The sequence below is a fragment of the Suncus etruscus genome, chromosome 17, assembly GCF_024139225.1.
Source record: "Suncus etruscus isolate mSunEtr1 chromosome 17, mSunEtr1.pri.cur, whole genome shotgun sequence".
In the NCBI taxonomy this organism is placed as follows: domain Eukaryota; kingdom Metazoa; phylum Chordata; class Mammalia; order Eulipotyphla; family Soricidae; genus Suncus; species Suncus etruscus.
In genome coordinates, this window is record NC_064864.1 from 9056790 (window position 1) to 9071357 (window position 14568).

Genomic DNA, 14568 nt, shown 5'->3' on the forward strand with positions numbered 1-14568 from the left:
TTAGCCATTCATCTGTTGAAGGGCATCTGGGTTGTTTCCAGAGTCTTGCTATGGTAAATAGTGCTGCAATGAATATAGGTATAAGGAAGGGATTTTTGTATTGTATTTTTGTGTTCCTAGGGTCTATTCCTAGGAGTGGTATAGCTGGATCGTATGAAGAGGTATTTTTAAGGACCTCCTGTTCATTTGAATTTAGGCAGGTATTTTGTTTGTTTTAGGGGACATAGAATGAACCATACTCTCGGTAGTGTTAATGGGTTTATTCCTGTCTCTCTCTATATTCAGAGATCACTACTGGCAGTACTCGGGGAACCACACATGTAGGGTACCAGGGATAAACTGGGGTCAGTGTGTGCACTTGTTTATAAGTACTTTACTTTGCTTTACCTAGACAAGTACTATCTTGCTGACCCTGAGCCAACCAGGGTTTTTTAATTTGTTATTTAATATGTCTGCTTTATATTGATAATAATCTCTCCACCCCACCTTTGTGCCAGGAAGCCTTCCATTTATTTGTTTGTTTGTTTGTTTTGGTTTTTGGGTCACACCCGGCAGCGCTCAGGGGTTATTCCTGGCTCTATGCTCAGAAATGGCTCCTGGCAGGCTCGGAGGACCATATGAAATGCCAGGATTCTAACCACTGTCCTTCTACATGCAAGGCAAACGCTTTACCTCCATGCTATTTCTCCAGCCTTCCATTTATTGGCCCCACTTTTTTCATCAGCTTTTATCATTATAATGTCCACATATATAACATTTAAAGTTGTAAGAATTGGGGCCAGAGCATTTGCTTTGCACATGGCCGACCTGGGTTCTATCCCCAGTATTCCATTTGATCCCCCAAGCTGCCAGGAGTAATTTGGAGTGCAGAGCCAGGAATGACCCTTGAGTGCCACCTGGTGGGGCTCCACCCCAAAGAAAATCTGTAAAAAATAACATAATGCAGTATGGGTAAAATAAGATACTAATCCTTGAAGTAGAATGAGTATGCCTGGAAAAGGTTAGCAAGAAATAAAACAAGAAGCTTCTACCAAAAGCCATTGCAGTAGAAATGAAAGAAATTGGGAAAGATTCATTTAATAAGCAGTAATATTAGAACAATTTACTAATATGAGGATTTTGATTTAGCTGAGGAATAAATGAGAGGAGAAAAACCTGTTCAAATTCAAATATTCATGTTTTGTTTATTTTTTTAATTAAAGCTAGGTGTCAACGGCTAAAGTCAACCTTTTGATTTTATCTTTCTTTCATCTAATCTCAACGTGAGTCACTAATGGCCAATTTCGGGCTTGCTGTGGGTTAGCGGGTCCTGTTTCCTTATGACTCAAAACGCTTTGATACCAATTAAAAACCTTACTTTAATTCCAGTCACTGGTTTTCAACCAACCTATGAATGTCCCAGCAGGCAGGCCAACACTTACTGTACAGCCAGGCCCTGGGGACATATTTCTCGTACAGTAACCTGACATCTCTCCTGCCAGGATACTGGCTATTTGAAGAGTAATGCTTATTTGAAAAATAAGGGAGCAAATTTGCAGAAGAACCAAAGGAGTCAGCTATTTGCATTCAGTATTAGAAATGCAAAAACAAGAGCCAGTACCACGGGTGAGGCACTTGCTTTGCACACAGCCAATCCAGGTTCAATCCCAGGCATCCCTTATGGTCCCCAAAGCACTCCCAGGAATGCTTCCTGAATGCAATTCCAGGAGTAATTCCTGAGCATCATCCATCAGTTGTGGAGCAAAACAAAACAAACCAAAAAGATGTAAGACAAAAGTGGGAAGAGTTGACCTTTGGGTAGTTCTTGACAATCTAACTAAGAACTTTAGGATCCCCCTGAATTTGAATTTGACATTGCAGCAAGGAGCTATGAAGAATAAAAGCTAGAACAGTAACACTTGACAGCGTTTGTGTGTATGAGGTTACGTTTCCTAACCAAGTCTCTAGATTTTGTAAACAAACACCCCATAATGACTTTAGAATAGTATATAAACAAAAAAGTTCAGGGGCCGAAGAGATAGCACAGCAGCAGGGCATTTGCCTTGCACACGGCCAACCCAGGACAGACCTGGATTTGGTTCCCGGCATCTCATATGGTCCCCTGAGCCTGCCAGGAGCAATTTCTGAGCACAGAGCCAGGAGTGACACCTAAGCACTGCCGGGTGTGGCACCCAAACCAAAAATAATTAAGTAAATAAATAACCTGGGGGGTGCTGGGAGGCTTGGCAGGCCCCCAGCCATCCTTGTCCTTGTCATTTTCCCCTGACTCCAGGCCTTCCCTGGGTGCCAGCTCAGAAGGCCAGAAGTGGGTTCAGGTGGACTCTTAGTGGTCCTCAGGTTCCCCCTCCCTCCATACTCCAGGTGGGAGGTGCATGGGGAGGAGGGCGGGCAGACATCTGGCTTCCGATTTCATCCTTGATTCTGGAGACCAGCTCTTGCCAGGTATAGGGTTTTTCCTTTCCTGGATTTCAGTTTTTCCCTGGGTACCGGTCTAGGTGGACTCTATAGGGGTCAACAGGCTTTCCCCCTATCTCTCCCTAGACTAATGGGAATGCGCTCTGGGAGGAGGGCAGGCTGTTCTAGCACTGGTTTATGTTGGGACAGTCAGTGGAAATTTTTTCTCTTTGTTTTCATATTGATAGTATTGTGTGCATGTATTCTATATATCCATAAAATCCATCTTGTACTGGGACCTTGATACTGCCCTACAAAGCTCATTTCTAATATTTTACTGCCCTTAGTCTCAACCCTTACTTCCCCCCCATCCTCCCATGTAGGTACAGCCAATGACATGAAGCTCACCACATAGAGTGATAAGTGCAGTTAGAGAAATAACTACACTGAAAACTATCATAACAATGTGAATGAATGAGGGAAAAAGAAAGCCTGTCTCGAGTACAGGTGTGGGTGGGGTGGGGAGTAGGTGATCTGGGAAATTGGTGGTGGGAATCCTGCACTGGTAAAGGGGGGGTGTTCTTTACATGACTGTAATCATACAACTACAATTATATTTGTAATCACGGTGTTTAAATAAAGATAAAAAAGAATAAAAAAGTAAATAAATAAAGTAAAATAAAATATAAAAGCTCAGAGCAGCTAAAATTTGACCAATTTGATTCTTTGTCTATATAGTTCCTTTTCAGATAGCCCATGGTTGGTATGCTGTCAGCACTTAACTATGGTCTGTGTGGTCTTGGATACATAATTGAACCTCTTCGAACCTTGGAGTTTTGACCTATAAAATAAAGATCATATCTATCATCCAGAGTTGACCTTGAGACTAAAATGTGATGTTGTGGATAATAATGCAGGAAACAATGTCTAAATAAGACAATATGATATGACTGAATCAGGATTATTGTAGATAAGCAGCAGGTTGCTAGACACTCATAATTCCATTTAGTCTACTGGAGTCTGAAGTGTCTTTGGAGTTTTCCATAATTAAAAAACCTTTAACAATGGTAATTGGAACTGATCACTCTGGACAGGAACTGGGTGCGGAACAAAAATAAAGTGATAGGCACAGTACCCCATTGTTAACAATAGTGGAAACCACAGTGTCTCAAAGGGGGGGGGGAGAAAAAGAGGGGGGGAACTGAAAACATTGGTGATGGGAAATACGCATTAATAAAGGGTGATGTACATTGTAAGACTGAAACCAAATAATGAACAATTTTGTAACCAGAGTATTTAAATAAAAGAAGAAAAGCAAATGTTTAAGTCTTTAAAGGGTGAAAACTGAAAAAAATATATCTGTTAGGCATAATATACTTCAGAGGATGAAGAAATTACATTAGATTTTGCTCCTAGATAAATAAACACTTTCAGCCAGTATTATTATTTTGCTTAAGGAAGATAATTGTTAAAGATAAACGAGTTTGGCTAAAATAATTGCTTTTTTCTGTATAACCATAATTTGAAAATATCTTTATTATATATTACATCATACTATTATCTATTTAAAATATAATTAGGGAAACAAATGTGGCTTTTTAGTTCATTAAAGACAATCAGCATTCTACAGTATCTGGGTAAAGTTGTTTTATAATTGGAAAATACATGTATCTATATAGTTATTGTATACTTTTTATTTCAATTACTTGCAGGTTTTTATTAACAGAAAGACATTTGGACTTTTATTTTATTTTATTATTTGTTTTTGGATTTTATTTTACTCTTAGTAAAAAAGTGTGTTAATCCTGAAAGACTGCTAAATTGCATTATTTGGTTTCTAAGAGCAAATGTTTTAAGATAACATAAAAAGTTGAATATTTAAACATGCTCCAAGGATGTTCAAATTAGTTTATATAATGTTTGTAATTCAAATTTTATCTTTAAGAAATTTTAATGAGATCTGACTCGTAGTTTAGAAATAGTATTTTATTGATTATTCACTAGGATAATTAGACTCACTTGTAAGATCTGTTCATACAATCTAAAAAGTGATTTGAATAAAATAATTCAATTTTAATGTATTGTAAAATAGTCAAACCTGGCTATATGCATTTAAAGCTTTCTACACCTCCTTGCCAGTTCCCAAATCTTTAAATATATTCTTTTTTTTATTCATTGTGTTTGGATAATTATAATGATAATTCTAATCTAAGTGATATTTCAAAGGCTTATATTCTCAAGATATATTTAAAAATTATTTAAAATTATATATTTTCACAGCATAGAAATATGATATGGTAATCTATAGAACTCTAGCATAAAATTATATTACATTAAGATAAAATTATATGTGTGGGCAGGGTGAGTAGAATGGAAATAGAAATGTTAGAGAGAAAAGTCCCCATGTGAAATTCTTTTTACGAATTGCTATCTTAAAACTTTTTCTAAGTTTTGTATAAAAGCTCTCTCTATAAATTTATTTACTTAAAATTTTAGAATCTACTGAATATTTTTGAAAAGTAATTGGACAGTTACATACAAAAATGTCACTAGGGTCATATGCAGGAAATGACATCATTTGTAACTGCTTATGAAAAAAAGATTGGTTCTCTAACTTAGAATGTCAAATTATTTCACAAAGTCTGTGTAAATGTTTGTTGCTCATACCCCATTGGGTGTACAATTACTCTCAAAATAAATGCTCTGTTTTTAGAGACAGCTCACCCCCCACCCAAAAAAAAAAAACAAAAAACAAAAAAAACAACCCCTGTAAAATCTTACTGAAGTGTCTATCACCTCTGTTCCACAGGATGGGCTGACGCCTTTGCACTGCGGAGCCAGAAGTGGCCATGAGCAGGTGGTGGAGATGCTACTCGATCGATCTGCCCCCATTCTTTCAAAGACCAAGGTACTGTCCTCCTTTAGCTTGGCTTCCTTTCTCTGGCTAACTCCAGCTTTTAAAAATTGCATTTATTCATCCACAGATAAGCAAAGTTCATGGCTTCATTTTCCCCAGTGGCTGCATATTATTCCATTGTGTAGATGTACATAATTTCTTTATTCACTCTGTTCACAGGCAGGTTGTTTTCAGATTTTGTGTAGTGTGAACAGTGCTGTCGTGAACAGAGGAGTAGAGATGGCATGTCTGTTTTGTTTTCTAGAGAGTAACACTGAGCAAGATAGATAGATGATAGATAGATAGATAGATAGATAGATAGATAGATAGATAGATAGATAGATAGATAGATAAATAGATAGATAGGTAGGTAGGTAGATGGACAGACATACAGACAAACCTAAAATGATCATATTCATTGTGGGATATAAAATAAAAAGATAATCTAGTACTATTATCCAGAGACAATAGAGATGAGGACTAAGAGAACCAGTCCCTGATAGGAAGCTTGACACAAATATTGGGGTGGGGTGCAGTTAGGGTAAAAAAGAGACTTTTATGACAATGAAGTTGGAAATAATCATTCTGGACAAGAACTAAGTGCTGAAAAGAGATAAAGTGATATGCATGATACCCCTTCAGTAATAATATTGCAAATTACAGTGTCTAAAAGGGAGAGAGAAAGAGAGAGAGAGCGAAAGAGAGAGAAGAGATTTCTGCCACAGAAGCAGACAGAAGGGAGGGCAGAAGGAAATTGGGGACATTGGTAGTAGGAAATAACACACTGGTCAAGAGTATTGTACATTGTTTGACTAAAACTTTTATCATGAACGACTTTGTAATTGTATATCTCATAGAGATTGAATTAAAATATTTATAAGAACTGCATTTATTATTAACTTATTATGCATTAATTTGTTTAGTGTCATTATTTATTAGAACAATAATTGAGTTCATTGTTGCACCACTGACTTACAATGATAAGTTTCACAAATACATCTTCACATCGAAATTGATATACTCACACCATTCCCATACCCACATCAAAGTTCTAGAATATTTAATCACGCAATTTACCCCCTTTCCTGTTCCTTCTGTCCTCTATCTTCCAAGGGCATCTTCCTCGGCTATCATATTTCTCAGCAGAAAGTCTTCAAGACAGAAAAGAATAAAATGATATATTTACAATAATAAGGGATAACATTTGTCATACAAGCCTGTAATATGGCTTCATGGCAGAGTTTATGCCTGGCATGCGTAAGGTCCTGAGTCTGATCTTTGACACAAGTATCATAACAGCATTGACAATAATCTTATCTGCTAGGACTCCATCACCCTACAAAACATTCAAATATGATAGAGATATACAGACTTTCCTAGGAAAACAAAACTAATAAGTTTGCCTTTTGTTAGTGTGCACTTTTATTCTTTCCAGATCTGGGCTCTTATAAATAGTGGTGCAATGAAACAAAGAAGTATAGATGCCCTTTTTGCACTGTATTTTGGGACTATTAAAATATATTTTCTGAAGGAGAATGGCTGGTCGTTCCAAAATTCAATCCTAGTTTTTTTGAGAAATGGTCATGCTTGTTTCCAAAATGGTTGGTTCAGTCAACTTTTACACCAGTAGTGAATTTAGACACCTGCATCTACATCAACATTGGTGGCTTTTGTTCTTGGTGATAAATGCCAATCTCTTTGGGATGAGGTGGTATTTCATGGTTGTTTTATTTGCATTTCCCTGATAATTAGTGATCAAATGCATTTTTGGATCATTTTGGCCTTTTGAATGTCTTCAGGAAAATTTTTCTTTATCTCATCACCCCATTTTTTATGGTCTTGGAAATTTTTTATACATCTTGTATGTGCTTTATATATATATATAATCGCTTCTCGGCCTTTTGGCTAAGATCAAGTATATATATGTATATATGACATATATCATATATTTACCCTTTATCAGATGAGTGGTAGACAAATAATTTCTTTGTATTCTGGTCTTCACTTCCTTTGAAGTGCAAAAGCTTTATTTAATGTGACCCCATTTGTTTATGTTTGCTTCCAATTGTTAGTCAATAGCATTTCATCTTTAAAGTTGCCTCTACTTTGTCATGAAAAATCTGCCTATGCTTTTCTCTTGAGGTCAAGGCTAATATAAGGTCTTTAATCCATTTTCGTTTGACTTTTGTGCATGACATCGGGCAGAGATCTAAGTTCATTTTTTGTATGTGGTGGACCAGTTTTCCCATCACCACTTGTTCAAGAGACATTCCTTGCTCCACTTCATGTATTTTGCTCCTTTATCAAAGATAAAGTTTAGTATTCAATGGAAAAGAAAAAAAGCATCTGTTTCCTGTTTCTCTGCACACACTTTAGCCTTAAATACTTATCTTCTACAGGAATTACTGCATGTGTATATTATTCATGTAACCCACTTAGTCTTCTCTGTACTTCTGTAAGATGCTGTCATTACTGGGAACCTCATTTCGTAAATTTGGAAAGCAAAACCCAAGGAGTTTGTTGCTTCCTCAGATACTTGAGGTAGGGGAAAAGCAAGGATCTGAAGTGAGGTAGTCTAAGTTTTGAATTTAAGCCCTCCACACTATGATGTCCTTTCTCTCTCCTCTCCTCTCCTCTCCTCTCTCCTCTCCTCTCCTCTCCTCTCCTCTCCTCTCCTCTCCTCTCCTCTCCTCTCCTCTCCTCTCCTCTCCTCTCCTCTCCTCTCCTCTTCCCTCCTCTCCTCTCCTCTCCTCTCCTCTCCTCTCCTCTCCTCTCCTCTCCTCTCCTCTCCTCTTCCCTCCTCTCCTCTCCACTCCTCTCCTCTCCTCTCCTCTCCTCTCCTCTCTTCTCCTCCCCTTTTTCTTTTTGTTTGTTTTGGGGCCATACCCCACAGTGATCAAGATTGACTTCTAGCTCAGCACTCAGGAGTCATTCCTGGCTGGTATTATAGAACCATTTTGCAATGCCAATGGATTGCTCCAGGGATGGTTGTGTGCCAGCCAAGTGCCTTAACCAACTGTCTTTTTAAGTTCTTTGAACATCAATTCTCGGTTCAAAGCATCATCATTACCCTCTGCTCTATTGGACTTCTTTATCTAGAATCTCTCTGAGTCATTTTCTCCTGAAACTCAATTTTCCAATTTCCTGCAGGAAACTTGGATACTGTAATCTTGCTTTGCTGCATTTGGAAAGGAATGGAGACCTGATAGGTTTATATGTAGTTGAACTAATTTTGATTTTAGTGCAGTCTTGTCTTTATCATTGGAGATACTGCATCTCCTTATCCCCTCCTTGCCTTTTAGAAACTCTGCAAGGTAGATAATTTATCTTAATTATACTAGCTATTTGCTACAGCTAGATTATGGAGCTTAGCCCTTTCCAGTTCCCTGTTCACTAATAATAAAGTTTGAAAGCTTGAAATTCCTCATAGTGGGGATCTATATACCATGATTATAGAGGCAAAATACATTTCATGGGTTTTCATTCTTCTCAGAGCTGATCCTCAACCCTTAAAGCACTCTGCTTGCTCATAACCTCCAAACACACATAGGCAGCAGCTCTCTTTATATCTTCTGGGTGAGGTACTGCATTAAATCTTCTTTCTAGATTCCAAAACCCTATAGACTTTACATATATGATTTTGCTTCCTTTCCTATGGGTCTAAGTGGGTGTGCTCTTGTAGATTTTTCCTCAAGTTATTTTCTTACTTTTAGTGGCATTTTAGATGGGGGAAATGTCCATAATATATCTAGTTTATCTAGAAGTTTCTCTCATACATCAATCATAAACTTCTTATTTCATCTCTCATTCCACTCCTTATTCAACCATCATCCCTAGAATATACAAGACCTGTTATTATTTATTATTCCTCTGCTCTTCATTTGTCCCAAATGTCTGCAATCTTTACACATTTTTTTGGGGGTCTCACCCGGCAGTGCTCAGGAGTTACTCCTGGCTCCATGCTCAGAAGTCGCTCCTGGCGAGCACGGGGGACCATATGGGACGCCGGGATTCGAACCGATGACCTTTTGCATGAGAGGCAAACGCCTTACCTCCATGCTATCTCTCCGGCCCCTCTTTACACATTTTTTAACTCATCATTTTCTCAGAGCTCTCTAACTCTCTCCCATAAAATTAAAAAATCCTTTATTTAGTCAGTTTCTGGTACCTCTGACAAGTATTTGTTGAAAAAATAACAATTGAATAAGTATATTCCTGACTTTAAGACCTTATGTCCAGTTCTTCAAGTCTTTCATCTTGAGTCCTATGTGATTGTACTGGAGTTAAGGCACTTGTCTTGCAAATGGTTGAGGCAATTTTTTTGTTTACTGAATGTTTTCTTTGAAAAAGTATCAAAACATAAAGCAAATGGATATTTAGGCAGGAAATAACACTACATACGCTTGTGGGTAGCAATATTTAAGTGAGGACTATTCCCATTCTTGTTGCACCTTAGTTTCTTCTTTAATTAAAAATACTCTAGTGGAAATTTTAAGACAAAAATATTCAGATTGATTGACAGTATTTAAAGTCTTTAAATTTACATACATTTTATTGGTATTTTTGTCCTATATTTTCATGGTGTTTTGCTGAGGACTATGGGCAATGTCACCAGGAACCTCTTGCTTTCAAGAAACAAAAATAATTGAAATAAATTACATCGATATCATGAAGGGACATAGACTGGTTTTTTTGGTTTTAATTTTTTATTGAGACCATTGTGAATTACAAGTCGTATTTCAGGCATATACTGACAGTGCTATTCCCACCACTTGTGTTGACCTTTCTTTACCAGAGTTCCCAGCATGTCTCCCATACCTTCACCCTTAGCCCCCTGGACTACTGGTATAACAGGTCCATTTTGTGTTTAGTTTGTTGTAGTTTGGATCTCTTGATACTATTGTTGTTGACTTTGTTTTGGGTATTTAGATATGGCCTTTTGTTTGTTTGTTTGTTTTTGTTTTTGTTTTTGGGCCACACCCGGCGTTGCTCAGAGGTTACTCCTGGCTGTCTGTTCAGAAATACCTCCTGGCAGGCACAGGGGACCATATGGGACACAGGGATTCGAACCAACCACCTTTGGTCCTGGATTGGCTGCTTGCAAGGCAAACGCTGCTGTGCTATCTCTTTGGGCCTGGCCTTTTTTTTTTTTTAAACTCAATTCTCCTGAGACCATTTGGCTCCTGGGTTCCATCAGCTTTTTTTTTTTTCTCTTCTCAAGTTGTAGAAAGATATAGAACTATGAGGCCCAACAAAATGATTCGAGTTCTAAGATGTTCTAGCTAAAAGATATAAATGAAATAAATTTTTTAAAAAAAAGTCAGGCAGGAGTGGACATAGATTATGTTCTATGAGTCTCAGCTGATAGTGTAAAGGAACTACTTTCAGCAATGCTCTCCATACATATAGTGCGAGAGATTGAGCCTGGTCTCCTGCCTGCTCCCACCCTTTAAGCTATCTTCCCGAACTCATTATTTCAATTCTCAAAAAAGTAAGTTTGGGAAACAGTTGAGCCCTGAGGACTCAGAATACCCATTTCTTCTGGGCACATTTAATACATATCATTGCTTTCAAAAATGAATTCCTGACAACTTTTTGGACATTGAAGATCTTGGTCATCTTTTTCCCTATCAACTTTGTTAAATTTGCTGTAGTAGTTCATAAGCCTCCTTCATAATTAGATTCTCTAAAAATGCCCTGACTTCTTATTTTGGGGGCAGAGGGTTATTATTTAGTGCACACCTGGCTTATTCCTGTTGGGACTCAGGCCACCACACGGTGTGCCAGGGATCAAGACCAGGTCAGCCACCTGCAAATCAACTGCCTTACCCACTGTCCTTTCTCTCTAGTCCCCAGCTGACTCCTCATTTTTTTAATTATAATTTTGGTTGAATCACTGACATTTCATTTTTGCTTCCATATTTAGATGCAGCATTCTTGAAAAGAGTGACATTGCTTTGTCTTCATTAGGAAACATGTTCTAAACACTAAATATTACTCTAGCCCAGTGCTTCTCAAATAGTAGGGTGTGCCTCCCAGTGGGGGCATGAGTCTCCATAAAGGGGGGCGCGTTTGACCTCAGCAAACACTGTTCTAACAAGCTAAGCCCCGTGTTTATGTCTCTGTATGTCTCTGGAGCTGAGAGTTGCTGTGTCCTGCTTCAAACCCCGCTTCGAAAAGCTATGCATTGTAAAACGTGCTCATTGTAGCCATCAAGCCAGACATCACTCTGATTAAAAATTAAGCTCAAATTATTTTATATATTATTGTTTTGCAGGTTAAAGTTTTTTTTAATAAAGATACTATTTACAGTCATGGAAGGCACAAAAAATGTTTTCTTCCTCCTAGGGGAGGGCATGACAGAAAATAATTGAGAAGCTCTGCTCTAGCCCTCTTATAATTAATAAAAATTTTAATTAAATCACCATAAGATATAGTTCGGAAGTTGTTCGTGATTGAGTTTCAGTCATACAGTGTTCCAGCACCCATCCCTTCATCGATGCCCATTTTTTGCCACCATGTCCCAGTTGCTTTCCTGCCATATGCGCCCCCCTCTTACTCTTTCTCCTTCTCTCGTTTAACCCTCCCTCCTTTCCCCCTTTCCTTACTTCCCTGCCTCTCTCTTTTATCCCCTACCTCCTTCTCTTCCTCTTTTAGGCACTATGGTTTGCAATATTGTTACTGAAGGGGTACCATGCATATCATCATACCCAGCACCCAGTATAACACCTTTGTTACGGTGTTATTTAACCTTTGAACCCATTCATTTATTCTCTGTTGGGTTTTGAGGCAGCTTTCCAAGTGGGGCTCAGGGGAACCAGGGATCACTCCCAGAGATTTTTCAGCCAACCAATACAGGTAGTTCAAGGCTAGAGCACAAGGGTGCAGTGCTGTTGGGTCCTGCAATGCTGGAGAACATCATGGCCATCCCACTAGTGCCCAGGAGTGTGCAGGGCTACATACCATATGCTCAGGAGACCATTAATAATTCTTGGAGTCTGGAGTATATAGGTCACAGAAACCCCACAACCACTCCCCCCATTCAATGTTTTTCTTTTTCCTTTATTTTTGGGCCAGAATCTGCAGAGCTCAGTGTTTACTCCTGGTTCAGGGACTTCTGAAGGGACTTGAGGTACCATATCTGTCTGAGACTTGCACCCTGGTCAGCCACATGCAAAGCAAGCTCATTATCTGCTGTACTATATTTCTCCAGCCCCTACATTTCAACTCTTTAAATGGTATTTTTACTCATACTTACTCCATACAATTAACTATGCCATTGAATCTAATTGGGTTAAGCGAGCAGTAACAAGCACTAGTTAATGCATTAGCCAATGCCTTGCATTTTCTCATTTAGACATAAGAGCATACCAGATTAATGGAAAAGGCTTCTGTCTACACTGATATGAAATGAAACTAGTTGTCATAAACTTTGTGGATTAAATCATTATAGTTGTCAGTATCAAATCTTAGTACCTTTTTTTGTTTTAGGTTTTGTTTTGTGATTTTTTTTGGCCACACCCATCTATACTCAGTGGTTATTCCTGAATTTGTACTCGGAAATTACTCCTGGCAGACTCAGGGGACCATATGGTTTACTGGGGATTGAACCTGGATCAGCCATGTACAGGTTAAATGTGAAAACCACTGTGCTATCACTCTGGCCAAAATATTAGTAAATTTTAAAGAAAAAATAAAAGTAAGTCTTATAACCAATATGAATACCATTCTGCCCATGCCTTTGCTTTATCCTTTTTTTATTTTCAATATTAAGAATTCCAATTTTTTGGTAAAGGGACACTGTTAGTAACGTTGGGAAGAGGACATTGAATCCCTAAAACTCTGTTATAAAAACTTTGTAAGTAACAGTGCCTAAATGTTTTAAACATTTATTTATTCAATCCAAGGAACTGAGAACAGATAAATAGAGAAAGACACTGTAGTATGGAATACTACACAGCTATAAGAAAAGATGACATCATACAATTTGCTGGCTACATGGAAGGATCTGGAAAGAACCATGCTGGATGAAGTTAGTCAGATGGAATAAGAACATATAGAATGATCTCACTAATAGAGGGACATAAAGAAATATAGTAGGGGAATAACAAATGCCCCAAGACAACAGAAATTCAGAACTAGTCTTCGGTTGGAAGCTTACCATGGGAATTGGAAGGGAAAGGGGACAAAACTATGGAGGGAAGTGGATCTGAACTATAGTGCCTAACAGTAAATATGTTTAATATGTTATTTTGATAAAGTAATAAAAAATGAAATCTTAGGTCAGTTGATATTATTTTTAAATCAAAGGAATTAATTTTTAATCTGTATAAATGAGAGACTCATTTTAAAAAACATGTTTTATTCATAAATTGTTGGTAAAACCTTTTCAAAACCTTCCTCTGTGAAAAACTAAGGTTTTCATCTTTTCACTTCTGTGGTCTATCTGTGTTTGGCACACTTGTGTTTGAAAGGTGAAATAACTGACTCTTATTTTCTTATGTTTCCAGAATGGACTGTCTCCATTGCACATGGCCACACAAGGGGATCACTTAAACTGTGTCCAGCTTCTCCTGCAGCATAATGTGCCCGTGGATGATGTCACCAATGACTACCTGACCTCCCTGCACGTGGCTGCCCACTGTGGCCATTACAAGGTCGCAAAGGTTCTCCTGGACAAGAAAGCGAATCCCAATGCCAAAGCCCTGGTGAGTGGTTCAGACAGTCAATCCAACCTGCGTTAGTGTACTCACTCCTTGGAAGAGATTTCTTAGGCCAGAGAGATAGCACAGCAATAGGGCATTTGCCTTGAATGCAGCTGATCCAGGATGGATGGTGGTTCGAATCCCAGCATCCCATATGATCCCCTGTGCCTTCCAGGAGTGACTTCTGAGCAGAGAGCCAGGAGTAAGCCCTGAGCACCACCGGATATGACCCCAAAAATTTTTAAAAAATTAAGGGAAGAGATTTTCTTTGACTAAGTCAAACTTGCTTGTCTGGCTAAATGAATTGAGTGTCTTGTGAGCATTTTCCAAAGGATCATCCTTTGGAAAGATCCTATAAAGGTGCATAGGGTCTCTGTTTCTGCACTGAAGAAGACAGATAAGACTTGGTCATTAACGTCTGTATGTTCACGCTGGTGATTCTTATGTACATGAAATCTAAAGCCTGTCCAACTATAAAGGCACTGATTAGGCCACCTATCTTACTGTAGACCGACCTCCAATACTGTGCATTGTAAATTTTCTCTGATATCATAAATAGGGGTGTGACATAAT

General features: G+C 38.2%; 1 protein-coding gene and 1 pseudogene across 10 annotated transcripts in view; both read left to right on the forward strand.

Moving 5' to 3' along the window:
- Positions 1-14568, forward strand: part of ANK3 (ankyrin 3) — a 551722-nt gene that overhangs the window by 367758 nt on the left and 169396 nt on the right. For all 10 annotated transcript variants that reach the window (XM_049790516.1, XM_049790512.1, XM_049790515.1 and 7 more), the window contains 2 exons: positions 5204-5302; positions 13801-13998. In XM_049790516.1, coding sequence (XP_049646473.1) covers positions 5204-5302; positions 13801-13998 — 297 coding nt within the window. The remainder of the gene's footprint in view (positions 1-5203; positions 5303-13800; positions 13999-14568) is intronic.
- On the forward strand, positions 7176-7336 carry LOC125995195 (uncharacterized; annotated as a pseudogene).